The 23988-nt window shown below is 38.1% G+C and overlaps 1 protein-coding gene across 5 annotated transcripts; it reads right to left on the reverse strand.

Annotated features, from left to right (window-relative positions):
• Positions 1-1842: 1842 nt before the first annotated feature.
• LOC110617305 (receptor-like protein 4) lies at positions 1843-10424 on the reverse strand. 5 transcript variants are annotated; one of them, XM_021760020.2, is made up of 9 exons: positions 10313-10424; positions 8870-10247; positions 8342-8492; positions 8090-8161; positions 7345-7413; positions 6564-6632; positions 5750-5827; positions 4007-4212; positions 1843-2385 (listed from the first exon to the last, which is right to left on the reverse strand). In XM_021760020.2, the coding sequence occupies exons 2-9, from the start codon at positions 9999-10001 to the stop codon at positions 2279-2281; spliced, it is 1884 nt and encodes a 627-aa protein (XP_021615712.1). In that variant the 5' UTR covers positions 10002-10247; positions 10313-10424; the 3' UTR covers positions 1843-2278. The 5 variants fall into 5 exon arrangements, with proteins under 5 accessions (XP_021615712.1, XP_021615713.1, XP_021615711.1 ...); XM_021760021.2 differs by having other exon boundaries at positions 8870-9913; positions 10005-10352; XM_021760019.2 differs by lacking the exon at positions 10313-10424 and having other exon boundaries at positions 8870-10306.
• Positions 10425-23988: the final 13564 nt, after the last annotated feature.

The raw sequence follows: 23988 nt of genomic DNA on the forward strand, positions 1-23988 counted from the left end.
AAAAAAATTAAAAAAATCAAATCCAATAATAATAATATATTATTTTTAATAATACAGATATATTAAATTATATTAATATTAAAATATTAAAATTAAATTTTAAAATATTAAAAATAAAATTTAAAAAATGAAAAATTTATTAAAAATCGAAATCAAATCAAATTGGTTCGATTTAATTTGATTTTTAATCAAAATCAATTTGATTTTTAAAAATATTCAAATTTTAATTTTTAATTTATTCTTTGATTTAATTTTAAATCGAACCGACCGAATGTTCCCTCTTACTCATCAGTTAATTTATTCATTTTTTTTATTAATTTAATATTAGGAGACGGGTGAAATATTTTTATATTAAAATAAATTAAATATTATATATAAATTTATATTAGGGTAAAAATCCAATGGTTTGAAAGCTGAGGTGGATTTGCTTAACCAAGAAAAGAGTAAACAACATAAGCACAAGTTTGCAAAGTAATTAAGCATTAATGATAATTAAAGTTTAATATCAACTTCTTGTTGAAGTCACAGTCAAAGCTTAACATTCAAAATCACACTCTCATACTCAAAATATTTCTTTAAATGTGAAATCAGAGTAAAGTCTAGGTAAATTTTCAATTTAATAAATGACCAACAAACATCATAACTAAGACCCATTAATTAGCCAGATGATTAAAACAATTGCAAAAAAAAAATTAAAAAAATTCCAACTTAATTTTGATGACAACTGTTGACCTTCATATTAGTCTGAAAATATTAATTTAATAAATAGGAGAATTGCATTACAAATTTCTTAATTTTAATTTAAACTATTAAAAAAATAATAATAAATACAATAAAATTCAAAGTGAATTAGGGATTTTTGACATTTTTAGTCATATGAGATGTGAAACCATAGAAATCTTCAGCAGAGATGAATTTAATGACCACTGGAGCTTTTAAATAATGTGGGTTACAGTTAGCTTTGCAGCAGTTGTCAACTATAGTGATTTCAACCCAAATACATGACTATGATCAATTTAGAGTAATTTCAAAATTGACTTTAATTGTTGTTATTGATTCAAATTACAAGTGTTAGGCAATTTTGAACTAATTTTAGCATTTATTGCTCAGAACAAAAAAAAAAAAGAAAAGAAGAAAAGAAAAGGAAAGTAGGAGGTTGGGAATAATAAAAATGTTTAGAAAGCTACTTAGTACAACAAGGGAATTGAATTGATTTGAGAATTATGAGAAAGTAGGAGCTTGGATTATGTTTTTCACAGTGGGAGAACAAAAAACTATCATCAACCATAGTGGTTAAGGGGAAAGAGCACAATTTCCAGAGCGAAAGAACAACTAAAACGAAGCAAACATCCGATTCCAACCGGGTTTCGTTAGTTTTTATTTTATGATTGATAATTAATATCTTATTATATATATTTTTTAAATGGTATCTTATTATATTTATAGTTAGCAAAAGAATAATAATTTATAAATGTCAAAAAATACTGATGTGAAAATCATATCATAAAATATTTTTTTATACAAATTAAACCATAAATTTTAATGTAAAAACAAAAAAAACCACATGATTTTTTTTTTCTTTTCACTTAAACAAAATATTAATTAATAATTATATTTTTATTATTATGTTGATATTTTTCGACGATATCTAAAAATTGTCAAAATTAGATAATAATGTAATATCGCTATATATTATTTTGATACGAATTAAACCGGTAAGAAAACTATATGTTGCTTTCTACTACTTCCAAAAAAAAAAAAACCATGAAGAAAAAGCCTTGAAACTTGAACTTATAAACAATGTCCTGAATATTGTTTTAGACAGTAAGAAAAGATTCACTATAAGTAAAGAATAATTGTTTAGTGTTTAGAAATAGTCAGCTACACGTTTAGCATACATCAATAATCAACATGGAACCTTAATGCCAAAATGTGAAGGAAAAAAACAGAAAGAAGGTAAATTCGCAGGGATATATTCATAAAATGCCACAAAATGGGTATATGATATGTCAGGGAGGCTTTTCTTTGTCAGTGAGAATAAAATGTGATACATTGCATTTTCTATAGAATATGAGATTTCTGAAGACCCCATCTCTGTTTCGATTGTCAAAAGATTCCAAATCCATTGTTTCTTGTCTTTGAGAAGCACTGATGCAGCTCACATCCTATCTGTGCATGTTGTATTAAGTCACATTATATGTCCCCTCTCCATGGGACTATGCCCTCTTGGTGCAATGAAGACTATCAAGATTAGTACTATGCTTTCTCAAGAAGACTGTTAATGGGGACCATAAGGTGATGGCAATCCTTTAGCATGTTGGCTCTCCATTTCAAGAAGCATCAAGGACTTCTGCCTCTGATATCTGTTTCTCTTTGCAGCCATTGCTGATCAAAATATAATCACACTAAGATTGCAATTCTATAAATACTTCCACACAATATTGACACATGAATCATGGTTTTGTATATTCAAAAGAACATCCAAACAACTCCAAAGATTGAGACAAGCACAGAAACCTAGGATGATGTAAACACACTCGATATCAAAGGGATTTTATTTTGAATTTTACAGTATGTTGTGTAAAGATTAGTTTCTTTCAATAATTAAGACTCTGGTTGGACCTACACAATTCTTTTTTTAAATTCATAGTGGTTGTCACTGGCATTTCACAGTGAATGATAGTAACCATGACACGCACTAGCTCCGGGGAACCAGCTGTTAAGTGATTGCAAGATTTCTTTTACAGATTCCTTCCTCTCGTGAGTTTCTGGAAAATCAGAAATGGCATGGAAAATTATTTCCACTTTTAAAATGGAAAGGCTATTTTTCAGAAATGGCAGTGCTTCCTTTGACCAAAAAGAGTTCTTTATCGTCCAATTTTCCAATACACCTAAACACCAAAGAATGCAGAATAATATTTTCTAGGAAAATGCTATTTGTAATGAAGAAACCTATTTGAAGATCACTCACTTCCATTTTTTGCCTTCTTATTTCAGCTAAATATGAAGTTTTTAAATTTAAATTAAGCTACACAGAAGACACTACTAAGAAGCAACGACAGTGACTATAAGCAACAGTGAGTTTATCTTCTAGCCAGATTCAAATAGGAGCTACATGGACACAATACAGAAAAAGTTTTTTGTGTAGAAGAAACACGGTTGATGAAAAGATAGCAGAGTATGAACAAGATATACAATTTCTTTTGAGATTTGTCTGGAAGAAGACTCCATATGTATTCTATCATTAGAAGGTGCTTGCCTGGAATATTAGGCATGAAAGGATTAAAGATAAGCAGTAAATGCTTTCACAAAATATGTGGGTGCACCACTTTTGCAACTCATTGACTCTAGGCATAAACAAATGGAATGAATATGACAACCACCTCCACAATTAGCAATGAAAATCAGTGGAGCTCAAGTGCCAAACTATTGAGGTCAATGCCAACCTTGAGACATGACATTATTGTTGGATGATATGTCGTAAGTAGAGTGTATGCAACATTCTCCAATATGCCACAATATAATTATACTCCAATATAATTATTAATCACTTTTCTTTTATGTAACATAGTTTGTATTTAACACTTTTTTATGAATTAGCCTGCCTGCACTATCCTGCAGGTTTCCAGCTCTAATTTCAAGTTCTTCTGGAGATCATTGAGCCACAGTTGCTAATTAGATATATGCACAAAGGATTCACTATAAGCCTACACCCTGCTTCTTCAAATACGCTTGCCTCCAGGGGATTAATGTAGGCACTCTAGCAACATGTAGTATGAGGAACTGAAGATTGTGAAGGAATGGAATTATAATGTCTGCCTAAACAGGTGATCTCTCTTTCAAACCTAAATCTTATACAATTATATGTTATGCTCATGCTTAATGCAAGAATTAATTTGAAAATGGAATTTAAATATCATATATTTAAGACAATAAAGCACACTGGCAGATATCAAGATATGCAGTGTAGTACAGAACTAAAACCAAAGACGAGACAAATACTTACTTGTTAAATCATGAGTGGGGGCAAAGTCATAATCATTTCTCCCCCTCTTGATGCATATGCATACTCCCAAGAGAAGCAAAGAGACAAAAACAAGACACGATAGGGCTAGCACAATTTTACCACCAGTGGATAAATGCCCATTTTCCCAAAATAATGAGCATTGTGGCAAAGAGGGAACTCCACACAAACCTTTGTTACCAGACAGGCTACATAATATGTAAAAATTCCATTAGGTCAGACATAACAAAATGATTAACTTCCTGAAATTGTATATGCAGCAACTAGCTAGTGGTTCAGCAAATTCATTAAAAAAAATTTTATTTGAATTTTTTTTATGCAACATGTTATAGTGTGAACATAATCTGTACATAACTAGAATAGATTGCAAAATCATAGAGCTAATTAATACTAATCGAGAGATAGAGGATTTTTAGGAGAATGATTTGTTGCCTTACCAAGGTGTTATAATCTGTATATAAACACTCTCGTTCAATAGAGAATACATGAACTATTTCCTACAAATCTACTTTGTTACACAACCTATTTGTTAAGTCATTTAATATTTATAAATCGCATGTGATAGTCGAAAAGAGGTCCTATGGTGGTTCTGAAACCAAAACAAGTATATATATATACTTAAAAAGTGTTGAAGGACATGAGAGGTAAATGAGGTAGTATGAGAGATATTGTTATCATAAAAAATAATAGTGGGAACATGGAAGCAAATAGATTGCCATATTAAAGCAAGACGTGTAAAGTGGAGAACTGCACTGAGGTCCTATGTGATTGCAAATACCAGCTAAGATGAAGGGAAGTTGTATGAGACCAGGATTCAACTAACCACAATGTACGGCAACAAATGATTGCAATGAAGATATATACACAATTAAAATATAGTAAAGAGGATGCTAAGATGGAAATGAATAAATATAAGGACAGATAAATAAAAAAAAGGATAGAGATGGTACTCATTAAAGAAAAGTTGAAAGAACGGAGATTAAGATGGTTTGAACTTGTGCATTTGAAACAAGCAAATGCACCACTGGATGGTTGAACTTATTAAAGTTGCAGGAAAATGAGGGGTAGACTTAGTTGCTGGAAAATTAGGGAAGAAGGATTTAGTGGCTCTAGATCCTTATGAAGATATTTCTGTAAAATGGGTAAAGGGGAAAGTGACCCATGTTGAAACCCTAACTAGTTTGCAATTAATGCTTAACTATTTGAGTTGAGGTAGTATTGCATGTGCGTTCACCGTAACTTATGAGTCTTCTATTATGTACCACTTCTGCCCTCGTACAAAACTCTAATCATTGGTCTTCATTAACTTTTCTGAACCAGTATTTTACCACTGGCAACATGGGTAAATCAATTAGTTTTAGTCTAGAAGTTGTGAGAGAGGTTACAGCATCTTAGCAAAGAAAGCCATTTGAGCAATCTGGTTGTCAATCTCAAAAGAAAAAGTGGGGAAATTTTGTTTTTGTTATTAAATTTGCAAATACAGGCCAGTTACTTCATAAACTTTACGCACCTTCAGCCTGTAAAGTTCTGTTATTTTCGGACTACTCAAATATTAGAGGTTATAAATCGAATAGAAGCATACTTCAAGAGAACACAAACAGAAAAATGAGATGTTGCACATAATGGCTAAAAGGCAAAGAAGGTATCCATCCAAAGATTTTATGGCCCAAAAATTGAAAAAATAAACTAAACAAAAACTTATGGTAGCTAGAAGAAAGGACATACTCAATAGTTCCACCATGCACACCAATTGAATAAAGCTCCTCTTGCACTGGTCCTTCCAACAAGTTATTACTCAATAACCTGAAAAGTTAGAAAGGAATAAGGATGTTTCTGTGAAAAAGCCAATAACAATACCCATAAAATGTATGGAAAAAAAGAGCCCAAACAACCTTTCTTGGAAAACAATTAGGCTATCAATGTGAATCACTAACCAAGTTTTCCGGTGAACTTCGGTAGTGGGCTCTTCATGTAAATTCTAAAGGATTATTGTGTTCTACATTTATCAATGTGCACAAATGGAAAAATCAGTTGCTTTTCAGAAAAAGGTTTAAGAAAGGGCAAAGTATCTAATGAGGTTCATGGAACAAGTCCAATGGATGATTTCTTTTGTGGGAGGGAGGTTGATGTGTTTTTAATGTATGGAATCCATACTCAATTAGGGGATATATTCACTAAAACTCTAAATGGGACTTGAGTTGACTATATGCATAACAAGTTGAGTATACTCTAATTCGAGGGAGAGTATTATAAGAAGTAAATATGTCAATATAGGAAGTAAATATAAATAAATTCATTAGTAACTTGATCTCAGGAATTGCTTGATTGCAGGCTTGATAAAGGGATTTTCTTTCCTTTTTAGATAGGTCTTTTATGTATAAATATTTTGTAATCTCCATTGTAATGTACACAATAAATATTATTTCTCTATAGGGCTGAATGAGCATATTCAATGTTACTCTATATATATATATATCACAATCTATATTTTAGATCTATATATCAAACAAACTTATGATAATTAAAGCAAACTACTTACGCAAGCTGCAGACTTGAAGATGCTAGACTTTCTGGTATGGGTCCAGAGAACTGATTGTTTGATAAATCCCTACAAAGTACAAACAAAAGTACAGTGCGTTGAAGCATTGTAAAAGTACAGAAAAAAAAATCTTTATGGATTGCAAAATCATAAAGTACTTGAGATATTACAATTAAATTTAAAAAGAAAACAAAAAATTTATAGAAATTAGAATATCAGATTAGAGCTCCCTCATGTGTTAAAGTGATATATCTATACAGCAAAATAGAATGAAGGATCTTTCACCTCAAAGAAGAGATTGTGAATATCAAAGTAGAAAAGTTTAGGATAAATTCCCTATTATGTCCTTCAGTTATGTCAACTCAATGACTTGACCTTCGTATTTTAAAAAATGTACAATTTAGTCCCTCGTATTTGATCTCATCAACTATTTAATTCCTCCAATAATTTTCATCAATTCAATAATTAGGCAAGCACTAAAACACGGTCGATGGTGGGACGCAGTATATGACAGAATCAAAACTTAAAGTCCAACTATTAATAAATGTGTTTGTTTACATAAAAAAAAATACAAGAGTCAAATCATTAATTTCACTATTATATAGGGACTAAAAAAGAGAGCAAAAGAACTCTTGATGCAATTAAACACATGCACACTTCCACATCCTGTGAAAGTTTATCTGTTTAGCATAACGTCATCATGAGATGCAACATATATAATGCATAAAACAATTACATCAGAGCAGTAATCAACACAGTATAAAAATTTCATGGTACTTACAACCGCACAAGTGATTTATGACCTAGCCCTGATGGAAGAGTGCCTACCAAAGAATTAGAACTTAAATTCCTGCAAATTTGAAGAGAAAAAGTTATGCTAACTTATACCAGCAGAAAAAGTACAAGATTATAAGAAAGTAGAAAAGCAGAGACACTTGTGCAGTAGTAGCCTGCATGCTGAACGATGTCACCCAAACATTAGAAGATCTATTTTCAACAAAACAACGGGAACCAACAGAAATTTAAAAATGTAAAATAAATGATACAACACCTGAACAACTATGCAGGCCCAATCACAGTTTGGAAAGTAGACATTTATTGCCAAAATAGCATGAGGTCAACAAGAGGGGCAACAAATGAATTCACAATTTGATCATTGAGCCATGGCCTCTTTGAATTGGCAATAGACACATCAAGAATCCCAGGACAGAAGTCCAACAATTATGATGGCATTTATTCAATTGAAATTGGTTGGTTTATCATTGAAATCAGTTTGTATTGGCAAGAGGCATATATAGTTCAAGTCAAGGCCCAACAAAGACAAATGCCAAAATAATTTGCTGAAATTCGATGAGAAAACATTGTTTTCAGCAACTTGACTGCCATGTATGCCCCAAGCAACAATTGAATGGAAAGGAAGGACCATATACTCATACATGGCATGTGTCCAACTTAATTGGCATTTATTTTCTAATAAACATGAAATGTCCATAATACTGGGAAAAAAAAAGTTAGTTGATACTTACAGGCTTACCAAGTTTGATAAAAGACTAATCTGATCACTTAAGTAACCTTTCAAGCCCTGGCTTCCGAGATCTCTTCAAACATAAATAACAAATCAAATAGGATTTTAAATGAATTCTTCAAATTCAAAATGCCTGAAGATATTGGAATCGTGGTTTAACTCAATTTTTCTACAATATGACACATTTAGAATGCGCAACCCAATAACAGCTTGTCTCAACTGTATGTAAAAAAAAGGAAGAGACAGTGCTTACATTTGGGATATAACAAGAGCAGTTCCATCTTTGTTGGAATGGCAGGTAACACCTTCCCAAGTATCCCAGTTAGTAGGAGCGCAAGGATCACCGTTCCAACCCATTCTATCAGGAACACGAAGAGACACCTTCAATGCTTTCATAGCAGCAACTGCAAAAAGAAGTATTAATCAGCGCTCAATTTTGGAAACGAGCAGCCTCATCCATCAACAACATTATTAACTCCCATTTCTTGCTCATTTCTCAACCAGAAAACACATAGCCATCTGATTATTCAAGTAAAAAATTGACGGAGAGAAATTATAAAAGACCGTAGCTCCTCTGTTTCCCAATGTGTCAAGCAAATCATAGAAGGCAGATAATACATTAACTTCTCAAAGGCACATTTTCTTTCATACAATTGCCGAAACCAAATAATGCTGAAATATCAAAAGAAAGAGACTATTGGAACCCAAATAAGATATATGCGTACATACAGATACATGTGTGATAAAGGTAGTTAAAATCACAATCTTTATGTATGCATACCTTGCTCAGGAGCTGTGGAGATATCGTTCGGAATCAGAGCATAATTCTCAATTCCACTAATCAGTGGCGCCCCCGTAACCGGCCTTAGCTTCACAGTCAACGCACTACTGCTCAGATTGTGCACCGTATACTGGAAGCTATAGGCTGCGAAGCTCCCAACCTGCGCATAAATATCAACTCTACTAACGTTTTTGTCATTCACCAGCACATCAAAGACTCTCTGCCCCTTCTTCTTCACGATCGAATCAATCTCAGCGAAGTGAAACCACAGCACGTAATCCAATTTCGCATCCACGGTTACTTCGTACTCCAAAACTCCGTTTCCCGTAACTGCAGACTGGTAAAGCTTCATTGGGAAGAAATTCGGTGCCTGACCTGTGCCAGTTATTTTTTCTCGGGTGGAGAAGGAATGAAATTTGTTTGAGGTGCTTTGGGATCGAAATACAGAATCGGACTGCCAAGAGCGGCCGAAGACGTCAGTATCGCTGCTGAACCCTGGTCCCCCTTGGAGGGAGCCGCAGGATAAACGGCCGTAGTTGACGAGGATGAAATTGTTACCAATTTTATCAGAATCATACGACAGCGAATCAATTTGACGGATTTCGAGAGAACCGATCACCGGAGGATCAGTAGCAATGCTGTAAAAACAGATATCCGCCTCACCATCTTTAACAAACGCGAAGAGATCAGAGTAAGCACCGTCACGAGCGAGATTCTCAGACCAAGGGGAGCGCCAGGAGAAAACAAGAGTTCCTTCAACGGAGGCATCGAAACTCGGAGAATGAGACTTACCGTCATAGTTGTCATAAACAGTGAAAGTACGAATATAGTAACGGCCACTAGGAAGCGGAACAATATAGCAGTTCTTCTTCCCAGAGGAAAGAGGAAAAAAACGGAGAGTCTTCTCCTGAGGGAAGCGGAAGTGAAGGGGCTCAGAGACGACGGAAGTAAGGCCGCCAGTGAAGAAGCGGTCGGAGAGCCAGGTGGTGTTGAAGTGGTCGGTGGAGTTAGTGGGGCCGCCGCAGTCTATATAGTAAGAAATATCTGCGAGGAGAAGGAAAGGAAAGCAGTTGAGTAAAGCAGAAAGCGCGTTAGTTAAATTAGTTAAAAGAGGTGGGAAGAAGAGAAGCATTACCACTGGGGAAGGAAAGAGCAGGGGAGAGAAGGAGAAGGAAGGGAGAGAGGAAGAAGAAGGACATGTTTGGTCATGCAACAATTAACAACAGACAAGAAATTAGAGTATACACTATGAGTTAAAAATTCATTGAAACTGAAAATTGGGTAAATGATTAAGCAGCTCAGCCTCCGTTTGCTGTGAATTTCACCATTTCAGTTCGAGGGTGGGGTCTGTTTTTTTTACAATTGCTTGTGGAGCGTCCTGCAGGTGGGCATCATTAAATCATAATTATGGAAGCGAAAAGGAATGGTGTTTTGTGAAAGTACCGATATTGAATGCAGAGGCTGTCCGACTCACTTCCCAGCCACCATCACCAGCACCTTTGAAATTGTAATTTTTATTTTTGTGTGTGTGATGAAAAGGACGGCTCAGTCTGAGAGCGCGTGACGACCACCCACTTTGGCATTAATTAATTATAGTAATATGGTTGAGAGATTAATTAATTCTTTAAAATAATGGATTACATGGCAGTTGCCAGTTTGTACTGGCGTTTGGTTATTACACCCGTGACCTTCGCATGCAAACGTTAATTGCGTTTGTTTGCTTTTGATTGAGCATTATATCTGACAAGGAATATAAAGAGACAACACTATTAGGTCAAATGCATTACTTAAAATTAATTTTTAAGTCCAAAAGACATCATGATTATTTTAATTACTTATTCATATATTTTCTATAAAAAAAATAATTGTGCAGAAAAACGGGCTGATATCATGTAAAATTTAAGGTGTTTTTTTGAAAGCAATGTAAAATTCAAGTTTAATTTTTTTTAAGTAAAATTATTTATTATATTAATAAAATTTTATTAAATAAACATAAATATTATCTCAAATAGAGAAACAATTATATTTAATAAATTTTCTGGGCAAAGTATGAAGTAATAGAGTAATATTACGACGAATCCATCTAACAGAAATATCAGTTTTAGAGTCTAACAAAAATTTACAATCATTCAAAATCAAATCTCTGTATAATATAAATTTGGCAAAAATGCTCTTCAAGTGCCTGTCTAAACTCTTACATAAGATAATTTAGCAAATATGCTTCTCCTTCTTTCTCATCTCTCGAGCATAAATCATTAAAATCTTCCGAACAAAACCACGGAAGAGAACTTCTACGAGATAAAGCTTGAATAAGGTTTCAAGACTAACGTCGTCGTTACGATTCCAGAAACTCATAATAACTAGTAAACCTCCATTGAACATTCCCTTCCGAAACAACCGAATGAATAAAATTTGAAGAAAAACCAACCACAGAAATAGACACATGACTCTTCCACATTAATGAAAAACCTCATCCCAATTCTTATCTATTGACTGAGAAGCAACCATCAAAATGTAAAAGATTATGAAAAAAATTCCATACGAGAACTAAGAGCTTTTATTTCCATCAAAAATAAAATGTTCGGCTTGTAACTAGTAACCAAATCCTTCAATGCATTAACTGTTCGATAATTGCCGAGTCCTCGGAAGTTCCAACACAGGACGATCATTGCTTTCGGCTATCCCGACCTTTGATGGGATGAGCCGCTTCACTGTTGCCTGTCAAATTAACATTCGCAGGAGTATTGTTAGAGGCATTCTGTTGAAAGGAAGGAAAACCTGTAACAACATTATATTTAGTGTTTCTTAGCCTTTTTTTAGCATCATCATTTATTCAGGCTGCAATCTTCTCATCAAACTTATCAGAACTGTCTTAGCCCACATAATTCTTGTCCCACAGAATTCTTGTCCATGTCCATAATATGGTCCTCAGTCTCCTTATTTACAATGGGTTGACTTTTGCCAAATAAGGATAATTGCCTATTATGTGCTGCCAAAATAGTGTTTTCAAAATTGCTAGTTGATGTCAATCCTGCCATAAATCCAGACGGAGCAGAATTGCCGGAATCACACAGGCACAGGCTTGTCAGTCTCTGGTTCCAACGAACAGGTGCTCTGAGAAAATCATTCCAATCAAACTTGATATCTTCTTTCTTCAACCTCAGCCGCAAGTCACAGAAAGCCTCCACATGACCGAGTTTCCCACATAGATAGCAAAAAATAGTCAGTTTTTCGTATTGAAACTTCACTGTAAACACAATACCATCATCTCCAACAAACTTCTTCCGCTGTTTCAAAGGTTGCCGAATGTCAAAACAAACTTTAATTCTCATAGGGCCCGGTGACATAGTTGAAGCATTTTTCATATCATACTCTTTATAGTGGCCAACAAAATCCCCGATCAATTTAGCCAACGTCTCGTTATAATAACCAGAAGGAAGGTCTTTAATCAAAACCCAAAAATCAGAATGAGTTAGAAGGATATGGAGAGGTATATCTCCTTCCAAACAAGCAGGAATCGATTGTACAATCAAGAGTCCCCATTCCCTACATTTTCAAAATTAATATTATTAAAAACCAAAACAAATATCTTTTTGCCTCTAATTCCATAATAAATACCCCCTCTAAAGGATATCATAAATCTGCCAAAGAGGTCTGCATATTCTGAAAATTGATTGGATTGTATGTGAGAAACATCCCCACCATACAGAAATCATATGTGACGATCGAAATATCTCTGGAGCTCTTAATAAGAACAACAACATCTTCTTCTTCATCGATAGTCAATTGATGCAGATTGTCTTGCATGAAAAAGGGGAAAGAAAAAGTTAGGTTTAAGGAAGAGGAAAAGGCGAGAGCATCGAGCCACAAAGGGACCACAGAAGGAAACTTAATCCAAGTTTAATCTTTAAAATTAGGAGTTGTCGTATTGATTTTGTAACGACCTGGAAATCGGACCGCTACCGACACTAGGATCCAGATCGACTTAAGGTCGCCGGGACCCGTAGCAAGCCTACTATACATCCTGTATACATGATAAAATCCCATACATGATCATACATTTTCATAAAAACTTTAAACCTTTCACATACCAAACTTGACCTGTGCATGCACCATAACTCTATACATACAACCCCATACTAGAGCCCTCATCAAATACTCTAGTTGGATCAACATTACATACATCAAACTTGGTTCAACATATAACATCATTAAAACATTTCATAAAGATTATGTACCAAAGGGATTAACCATACATTAGGGCCAAGCACAATACTAATCCTCATTACATTATTGTACAATACCTTACATTACATTACATGTCATTTCATGTCAACTACTGATCTATTACATAGACTATACCATAACCTTGCTGACATTCCCATAGCTACCTGATAAGCGGTTGTCGAAGCCGTCAAAAATAAACCTATTAAACAATCAACAATAAACTTGCAGATAGTGGCAATAGGGTCGAACCACAGGGAATTGACACCAATGATTCTCCTAATAATGACTAGGTCAAGTAAATAACAAGTAATTAAAAGAGGGGGTTTTGATGATAATGAAGTAAAACTAAATAGCAAGATAAAGCAATAATTTAAATAGATAAGAATTTCAATGAAAAAGAGATTCTAGCTGAAGTGTGAGTCTAATTCAGTTTGTTCAGAATTGATCATTGATTATTAAAGACTCTTATTTGATTTCAATAAATTAGTTTTGGTTGTGGAAGACGCTTCTCACAATCCAAATTCCTCCTTAGTTCTAGTTTGATTAGGAAACGTTCGCTAATCAAACACTAATCAACAAGTTGCCAAGGAACGTCCTTGGGGCATTGTAGCATCGAACAACTGTTGATTGCATTAAGACTTAGAGAAACCCAATTCTATCCTTGCCAACCGCGTGGTCAAGTTTAGATTATGCAATCTGATTAAAAGTGTATTTGAACAACCTAAGCAATTACAGACCTAAACCATTCAAACAATATTACTTAAGCAATTTAAAAGCAATGGGCCCTTATTGATTCTAAAAGCAAGTAATATTTATAGAAAAGATCAGATTGCATAAATATTGAAACAAACAAGAGTTCAACAATGGAGTATTAAACCTCCCAATTCATCACAAATCTGAATATTCTCAACTTCAACTAGAAAATAATGAATTTAGCCACTCATGGTGACTAAAATACACAAAAATAAAGAAGGAAAGAAAGAAGGATAATTTCTGCTGTATTGCTGGAGAATTTCCGAGGATGGCAGATGCTAAAAGATGATGGCATGCTGGTTTGGATGTTGCCCTTATATAGCTGGAGAATCCCAATTCCAATTTGATTAGGGTTTTGGAATCTCAATTTGATTTGGTCTTCTTTGTAGTTTTTGATTCCTCTTTGGATTTTGTATTTGATTGAGAATGGAACTCTCTAAGTGAAAGACGTGGCTCTTGGGACTGATCTTGTGGTGTTTGAAGTGGACTTGGACTTCTTTTCTTTGAATTTGGATTTTCTGCTCTTTTCCCGCCTCTGCTGTCAACTTCTGCTGTCAAGGTGACTTGGGCAGTTTCTGCGAGTGATTTGGGCAAGTCACTTGCCCAATCTGCCCCAATCGCTCTCTGGGATTCAGTCCAGTTTTTGCCTCTGACTCTGCGAATGACTTGGCCAGTTCCTGCGAGTGATTTGGGCAAATCACTTTGACCCAATCACTTTTCCAGCTTTTTCTTCACTTTTTCTCCAACTTTTCAATTTCTTCCTTTTCTGTAAAAACATAACAAAAACACAAATTAAGCTAGAAAAATGTGTAAATAAACAGTAGGAAATATAATAAAAATGTGGCTAAATTATGCTTGATCAAATACCCCCACACCTAGCTTTTTGCTTGTCCTCAAGCAACAAACAACTTAGTCAATCAAGCCCCTTTTTCTTTTGATCCTAAGTACCACTTAATCAGCCCCCCCTAGACTCCTAAATTGAAATACTACAGTGTAGGATGCATGTACTAAGGTTGTCCCCTTCTTTCCTTGTTTCCTTATCGCTCACCATGGCCAAAGGAAAGTTTTTTTATTTGATCATGCTTATTAATTTATATTAGGCTTAATGCAATCCCTTAAGAGTGACTTGCCCTATTTTAAGCATTTTTAATTACCAGCACTTTTTATCCTTGCCTGAAAAAATCACCAACCTTTTTACGCGATGGTGCATATGGGTGATACACCCCCGGTTACTCAGTTGGTCACTTGTCCAAGTGGCTACTAGCTCTGTTCATAATCTTAGACCATCGAAACTTTATTTTATGCTTGAAAAGTCACCAACCTTTTTACGCGACGGTGCACATGGGTAATACACCTCCGGTTACTCAGTTGGTCACTTGTCCAAGTGACTATTAGCTCAGTTCATAGCCTTAGATCATAGGAACAGGTTGTGCTTTTTGATTTGCTGAGTTTTTCTTTTTCTTTTTCCTTTTTATATCAATTTGGGCAAATCAACTCAAAGAGAATTACATTAACTTTTATTGCATGTATTTTATTTTCCTTTCCTATTGGCCACAGCAGTTTCAAGAACTCAATTTAAGAAGAAAAACTTCCTAAGTAAAGGCTACACACTGTGCATGTTTCAATTCAGATTTAAAGGGTTGGATAATTTAATGGGGTCATGAGGTAAGCAGCTTTGTTGACTTAGTCATCTATACTGAGTAAAGCAATAGGCTAGAAAAAACAAAGTTCTGTGTGTGTGTGCATATGTGTGGCAGAGACAAAAATTTTCTGGTGTGTAAAAGAGGTAAAACCTAAGCAAAAATAAACAAAAAGAATGTAGAAGAAAACTAAACATGCAAGCATGGTGAAGAAAAGAAATGTTCCCCAAACACCCCCACACCTATCCCAAACATTGTCCTCAATGTTAAAATATAAATATGAAGAAAATTAATAAGGAGAAGGAAAGGGACTGCCTGGGATGTGGGTGATTTGGGCAAAGTGCCCCAGTGATTTGGGCAAATCACCCATCCAAATCACTGTCTTTGCTGTTCTGTGGGCAGGAAGTGATTCACCAGTATTTGAAGCAAGTGCTCCACATTGTTCATTCTGGTCTCAATTCTATCAAGACGAGCCTGTATTGACTGGTTAGGGGCTACGTCTTCATGGACTTGATTCTGTTCCTGCTGTGGTGCTTCTGGAGGTGCTTCTTGTGCTGGTTCATGGATTCTCACTTCTGCTGTTGCTTCTTGAGGTGCAGGATGCTGAGAAGTGGATGGTTGACTAGCTTTCCTTTTCCTGAACACACGCTCATGGCGTGGTGTGAGGGGTCCTGCAGGGGAAAGAGAAAAAACACCCCCCACTTGGCGTAGCAACCCCATATCATCCAATGACCGAAGGTCCAGGGGAGTTTGCTTACCAGTGGGGGTGAGGTCAGTATGGGCAGGGTGTAACAGCTTTTGATTCACTGCTATGGCAGTGATCAGATGCCCAAAGATCAGTGGCCTATTGTACTGTATGATGCTTGAGATTTGTGTTGCTACCCAATATCCTAAGTGAATTTTCTGTTGTGTGTGCATACACCACAGAATGTAAAGTTTTGTTTTGGTTAGGACGTTAGGTGCATCCTTTCTCCCAGAAAAGGTATAGGCCAAGAATCTGTGCAGGTATTTGAGGCTGGGATTCCTCAGGTACAGGTCTTTGGACCTGGTGGGCAAGTAAGAGTCTGGAGGGTTATCACATAACTCCAGATAGGCATTGCTGGGAATGAAGTCAGTAGGAAAATCCCAGGTGGATCCAGGGCATTCAGATCCCATGGCAACGCCAAACTCCTGCATGGACAAGCGAAATCGCTGTCCCAAAAGTCTGAATCCAATTACATCATGTGTGTACAGATTGTGCATTGCATGTTTATCAAAGTAAAATGTAGTGTAGAACTCTTGTGTGAGTTCAGTGAAAGAAGGGAGGTGAAGGTAGAAGAACCTGTCCCAACCAATGGCAGTGATTAGAGAGCGTACCTGGGCATGGAGTCTCAGGGTGGCAAGAGTGTCATGATGAAGGCATTTACCTGGATGGTGTGGAAGGGACGAGATTTTGGCAAGCCTGGCCCTTTCTGAGGCTTTGTTGAATGTGAGTGCCTGGCTGATGTGATCAGGGCATGACGGCTTGGGCAAATCACTGGGTAATTCGTCCCCTTCACTGCTTGCGGGAGGTGTACCAATGTGGGTATCTGAATGTTGCTCGGTGTCAGGCGGTGGTGGTGACGGTGTCCTGAGTCTTTTCTGACCACTGGTGGTGGAAGGCGTGGTCTCTTGAGGCGTTTCGCCTTCTTGAATGTCCGTCGCGACTGGTGGGGAAGGAGGTGGTGGTGGTGACTTCAATGGCGACCTAGTCCGGCGGCGGTAGGTCTGTGCCACTGGGCTTTCCGAGTTTCTTGCTTCGACTGTCACTCCAGTGTTGACGTCGTCGTTTTTTGGCACTGATGGAGGGCTGTCCATCGCTTCCTCGTCGCTGTCAGTGGGGAGGCGGACGGGCCTAGTCATTCCGCGTCGCTTCCATAGTCCGGGGCCGCCGGTGGTCATCATCTTGCTACGGGCCATGGTGCTTCTTGATGTCGCCGGTGGGTAGGATCTTGAAAGAGAAGGAGAAGAGGAAACAAAGATTGCGTAAGGAAAAAAAAAGAAAAAAAATGAAAGAGAAATTACTTAAAGTGATTTGGGCGGTTGAACTGCCCTGATCATTAATTGCTGGTCCTCTGGATTCTTTGGCAGGATGATTTGGGCTAGTGATTTGGGCAAATCACTTGGCCAAATCACTTTCCCTCATTGCAGTGCTATGTCGGTACTCTTTGTGATGATGTGCTGAATGGGTGTCTTGGCCTGGTGATCTGGTCAAATCACTTGGCCAAATCACTCATTGGGTTCGACCGACTTGTTTGAGCTTATTCTCCCTGTCGATGTGCCTGTCGATTTGGGCATATCACCGGCCCCAATCACTTTCGACTATGCTACAGTCAGATGATCTGCCCCAGTGATTTGGGCAAATTGCCCCAGTGATTTGGGCAAATCACTTCATCTGGGCTGCCTCCCAGTAGCGCCCTGTTTTCTGTCTTGGGCTGGACAGCAGTATCTTACTCAGTAGTTTGGGAAGGGGGATCCAAGGGAACCTCTTCCACAAGATGGGCAGTGAATTCTTCATAAAATCTCTTCAAACGGTGCCCATTAACCTTAAAAACCTTGCTTGTTTGTGGGCTCCGTATGTCAATAGCTCCATGTGGATAGATGTGCTCAACCAAGAATGGCCCAATCCACCTAGACCGAAGCTTCCCAGGGAATAATTTGAACCTGGAATCAAAGAGCAAGACTTTATCTCCCACCTGGAAGTGTTTTCTGGAGATATTCTTGTCATGGAAGGCTTTAGTCTTTGCTTTGTAATCCCCTGAAGCTTCATATGCATCACGTCTTATCTCCTCAAGCTCTTGAATTTGTAATTTTCTGTGGACTCCAGCTTCTTTTTCATCAAGGTTACAGCTCTTTACAGCCCAATAGGCTTTGTGTTCAAGCTCCACAGGTAGATGGCAAGCTTTCCCATAAATCAGCCTATATGGAGACATCCCAATTAGGGTTTTATAGGCTGTTCTATATGCCCATAGAGCATCATTTAGGCGCACACTCCAGTCCTTGCGACTTGGGCAGACTATTTTCTCCAAAATTGACTTGATCTCCCTATTTGACACTTCGGCCAGCCCATTTGTTTGAGGATGATAGGCAGTAGAGGTTCTATGGATGACATGGTGCTTCTTAAGGAGATTTTCTACTACCTTGTTGCAAAAATGGGTGCCTCGATCACTGATAATGGCCTTGGGCATACCAAATCTTGAGAAGATATGGGATTTCACAAAGTCAACTACTGTTTTTGCATCATCAGCCCTTGTTGCCTTGGCTTCAATCCATTTGGACACATAGTCTACAGCAAGAAGAATGTAGGTGTTGCCAAAGGAAGGTGGGAATGGTCCCATGAAGTCAATGCCCCATATGTCAAAGATTTCACACACCATGATGGGTGCTTGTGGCATTTCACTTCGGTTGCCAAGATTGCCCGTTTGTTGGCATCTTGCACATGACCTACAAAATAAATAAGAATCCCTGAATATGTTAGGCCAAAATAACCCACTTTCAAGGATCTTCAAGGCTGTCTTGTGTGGCCCAAAGTGACCTCCACAGCTGTGAGAATGGCAGAAAGTTAGGACAGAAGAAATCTCATGATTTGGGATGCATCTCCTTATGACTTGGTCTGCACAATGCTTCCATAGGTAGGGCTCATCCCACTCATAATACTTTGCATCTTTCTTGATCTTATCTCTTATGTACTTGGGCAAATCAGTAGGTACATTCCCTGTGACAAGGAAATTCACAATATCAGCATACCATGGTTCCTCTACTTGGACAGCAAAGAGGTGCTCATCAGGGAATTTTTCATTGATGGGGCAAGTCTCCATCTCGGTCAGAATTCTGCTGAGGTGATCAGCTACAAGGTTCTCCTTTCCCTTCTTGTCTCGAATCTCTAAGTCGAACTCTTGCAAAAGCAATATCCATCGCACCAGCCTAGGTTTGGACTCTTTTTTCTTGATTAAATACCTTAGTGCAGCATGATCTGAGTAGACAATCACCTTTGTCCCAAGTAGATAGGACCGAAACTTCTCTAATGCAAAGACCACAGCCAGCAACTCTTTTTCGGTGGTAGAATAATTGCATTGTGCAGCATCTAAGGTGCGTGAGGCATAGTGAATGACATGAGGAGAGTTTCCTACACGCTGTCCCAGCACTGCTCCTACAGCAAAGTTGCTGGCGTCGCACATGATCTCAAATGGGAGAGTCCAATCAGGTGGTTGGATGACTGGGGCAGAAATCAGTAGTGACTTGACCAAATCAAAAGCTGTTTTGCAGCTGTCATCAAACTCGAATGGCACATCTTGCTGTAACAGCCTGCACAAAGGCTGAGTTATCTTGAAGAAGTCTTTGATAAACCTCCTGTAAAAACCAGCATGCCCAAGGAATGATCTAATCTCCCTAATGCTGGTTGGGTAGGGCAGATTTTTGATGGTGTCAACTTTAGCTTTATCCACCTCAATCCCTTTTGCTGAAACAATATGGCCTAAGATTAAGCCATGGCTGACCATAAAGTGGCATTTTTCATAGTTGAGAACCAGATTTGTCTCCAAACACCTTTGAAGTATTTTCTCCAAGTTGGCTAGGCATTCATGGAATGAGTTGCCATGCACCGTGAAATCATCCATAAAGACTTCAATAATCTTCTCCACATAGTCAGAAAAAATGCTCATCATGCACCTTTGGAAAGTGGCTGGTGCATTGCAAAGGCCAAAGGGCATCCTCCTAAATGCGAAGGTGCCAAATGGGCATGTGAAGGTGGTCTTCTCTTGATCTTCAGGTGCAACAGGGATTTGATAGAAGCCTGAGTATCCATCAAGGAGGCAGTAATGGCTCTTTCCAGCAAGTCTCTCAAGCATTTGGTCCATGAAGGGCAAGGGAAAGTGGTCCTTCCTTGTGGCTGTGTTGAGTTTCCTATAATCCATGCAAACTCTCCACCCATTTTGTACTCGAGTGGGTACTAGCTCTCCTTCAGAATTAGGGACAATGGTAATCCCAGTCTTCTTTGGCACCACATGGATGGGACTCACCCATTTACTGTCAGAAATTGGGTAGATGACTCCAATGTCTAAGAGCTTCACTATTTCTTTCTTCACAACCTCCATCATGGGTGGATTCAGCCTCCTCTGTGCCTCACGAACAGGTTTGCACTCATCCTCCATAAGTATTCGATGCATGCATGTTGAGGGTGATATGCCCTTGATGTCCTCCAAGGTCCACCCAATTGCCTTCTTGTGCTTTTTCAACAAATCAAGGAGCTTTTTCTCTTCTTCTTGGCTGAGCTGGCTGGAAATGATTATTGGGAGTTTATTTCCAGCCCCCAAGTAGGCATATTTGAGATGATCTGGCAGGGGCTTCAGATCTGGTGCACTTTCTGTCTTTATCTCAGCCTGCTGTCCGCTTGTTGATTGGGGCAGATTTCCTGTTGATTTGGGCAAATCATCTGGTGATCTGGGCAAATCACTTTCTGTCAGGTCTGTCTGCTCACTGACTTGGGCAGATTGCCTCGGTGATTTGGGTAAGTCACCTGCAGAATCTGCCCACATCACTATCTGGTCTGTCTCTGAGCAGTTTCTGTCCATCTCTTCATATCTGCACAAATCAGCATGGAGTGTTTCCTCTAGATCAAAATCAAAGATTTCTTGGCTCAAGTCATCAATGACATCAAGGCCATAAACAGGAGAAACATCATTGGGGAATTTCATGGCGTCATAAACATTGAATTTGATAATCTCCCCTTCAAACTCCATGGTTAATGTGCCATCATGCACATCAATTTTGGTTCTTGCTGTGCTCAAGAATGGCCTTCCAAGTAGGATGTCAGAGGTGGTATTGCTCTTGTCTTCCTCCATGTCAATGACGTAAAAATTAGCTGGGAAGACTAGTTGGTCCACTTGCACCAACACATCTTCAAGTACTCCCTTGGGATAGACAACCGATCGGTCAGCCAATTGAATTACAATGCTGGTACCTTTGAGTGTACCTGCATTCAATAGATTAAATATAGAGAGAGGCATGACATTGATTGAAGCTCCAAGGTCACACATGGCCTTCTTGATCCCCACGTTCCCTATCTTACATGAAACAGCGAACATCCCTCTATCCTTGCATTTGACTGGAATTTTTCTTTGAATAACAGCTGAGACACACTCCCCCACACTCACCTTTTCACGTTCAGCAAGTTTCCTTCGGTTGGTGCATAGCTCTTTGAGGAACTTAGCATACCTTGGAATTTGCTTTACAGCATCAAGTAGGGGAATGTTGATTTCCACCTTGCGAAATGTCTCAAGTATTTCTTTCTCCTCTTTTTCTTTCTGAGACCTTGCAAATCTTTTGGGAAAGGGAGGAGGTACCTTAAATTTTTCTGCTGGTGGTTGTTTCTGCTTCTTACTGGATTCTGCCTCATCTGTTGACTTGGGCAGATCGACTTCTGCCTGCTCTGGTGATTGGGGCAGATTACCGCCGGTGACTTGGGCAGATCGATCGCAGAAATTGCCCTGATCACTTTCTGGCAGATTTTCCTTCATAGCCTGTTTTTGCAAGTTTTCAGACCTACTGTCTTGCAACTCCCTTCCACTCCTCAATGTGATGGCACTAGCGTTTTGCCTTGGGTTTATCTCAGTTTGGGAGGGTAGCTTCCCTTGAGACTCATATTTGCTCATTGAGGAGGCCATTTGACTCACCTGCTTCTCAAGACTTTGCACAGTATTTGCTAGATTTTGCACAATCTCTTCAAGAGGTACTTTGGAGTTCTGAGGTGCAGCTTGAGCTTGATTCCTTTGCTGATAGATATTGATTTCCCTTTGCATAGCTAAAATTTGGATGGTCCCTCCAACCTGGATTATAAGTATTTGCATAGGGATCATACCTCCTTTGCCCATTGAAGCCTCCAACAGCATTGACTTGCTGGTCCTCCTCTTGAAGGGAAGGACATAGATCGGTTGGGTGGTTGTTGGCACATATTCCACATGGCTTGGGCTGCTGAATCTGCTGAACTTGTTGGGTTTGACTCACAACAAGGCTACGGACAGCATTGGTGAGTTCAGAAAGTTGGGATGATAAAATGGAATTACTCACCTCATTTACATTCCTTGTTGGCAGCTCTTGGTCTCCAAATTGTTGAGAAGCTGCAGCCATGGAGGAAATTAAGTCCCTCATCTCTCGAGGTGATTTTTTTTCAATGGTTCCTCCACATGCTGCGTCAATAAATTTTCTCTCTGAGGGTAGCAATCCTCCATAGAAGTACTCAATGAGAGATTGGTCAGAAATATCATGCCGAGGGCAGCTTGTGCACAACTTTTTGAACCTTTCCCAATACTCATACAAGCCTTCAGAGTGCTTTTGCTTTATGCCACTTATTTCTCGACGGATGCCTATGGCTTTTGAGGTTGGAAAGAATTTTCTCAAGAATGCTCTTACCATATCAGCCCATGATGTGATGGATCCGGGTGGCAAGTAGAATAGCCACTCTTTGGCATAGTCTTCAAGGGAAAAAGGGAAGGCTCTAAGCTTGATATCGTCTTCTGGAATGCCTTGGGGTCTCATGGTTGAGCACACAACATAGAATGCCTTTAAATGCTTGTGAGGGTCTTCATTTTCTAGGCCTCTGAATTTAGGTAGGAGATGAATCAGCCCTGTCCTTAGCTCGAATGGTGCTGTCAATAGGGGATATTCAATGCATAAGGGTGCTTGATCTCCTGTTGGTTCAGCTAACTCTCCAAGGGTTCTCTCCCGTTGCTGAGGTGCTTGAATGGGCACGTTTCTTGCTTGATTTTCAGCTTCTACATGTGCAGCAGGTGGTGCTGCCATTGCTGGGTTTTCTGCCATAATCAGAGATTCAGTTTCTGGTGCAAAATCAGCAGGTGCGGTGGTGGAAGTTTCTGCTGGTGCAGAAATTTCTTCAGCAGGGGCAGTAGGTGGTCTGTGAGATGGTGTGGTTGATGAAGATGGTCTTGAGGCTTGGTCCCTCAAATTTGCTTGCTTCCTTAAGCTCTTGGCAGTTTTTTCAATCTCAGGGTCGTAAAGAAGTGTGTCTTTACGGCCAGACCTGGTCATAAAGGGAAAATACGTTAGTTTAAATCAATTCCCCGACAACGGCGCCAATTTTTGATAAGCGGTTGTCGAAGCCGTCAAAAATAAACCTATTAAACAATCAACAATAAACTTGCAGATAGTGGCAATAGGGTCGAACCACAGGGAATTGACACCAATGATTCTCCTAATAATGACTAGGTCAAGTAAATAACAAGTAATTAAAAGAGGGGGTTTTGATGATAATGAAGTAAAACTAAATAGCAAGATAAAGCAATAATTTAAATAGATAAGAATTTCAATGAAAAAGAGATTCTAGCTGAAGTGTGAGTCTAATTCAGTTTGTTCAGAATTGATCATTGATTATTAAAGACTCTTATTTGATTTCAATAAATTAGTTTTGGTTGTGGAAGACGCTTCTCACAATCCAAATTCCTCCTTAGTTCTAGTTTGATTAGGAAA

The sequence above is a fragment of the Manihot esculenta genome, chromosome 6 (genome assembly GCF_001659605.2).
Source record: "Manihot esculenta cultivar AM560-2 chromosome 6, M.esculenta_v8, whole genome shotgun sequence".
NCBI classification, from domain to species: Eukaryota; Viridiplantae; Streptophyta; class Magnoliopsida; order Malpighiales; family Euphorbiaceae; genus Manihot; species Manihot esculenta.

Bases quoted from the DNA above. Each gene is read 5' to 3' on its own strand.
- LOC110617305 (XM_021760020.2), bottom strand. From the start codon at position 10,001: ATGCTTCTCTTCTTCCCACCTCTTTTAACTAATTTAACTAACGCGCTT. The intron at 6,633-7,344 runs GTAAGTACCATG...TGTACTTTGTAG, and splicing joins CATAAATCACTTGTGCGGTT to GGATTTATCAAACAATCAGT. The intron at 5,828-6,563 runs GTAAGTAGTTTG...CTAACTTTTCAG, and splicing joins TCTTCAAGTCTGCAGCTTGC to GTTATTGAGTAATAACTTGT.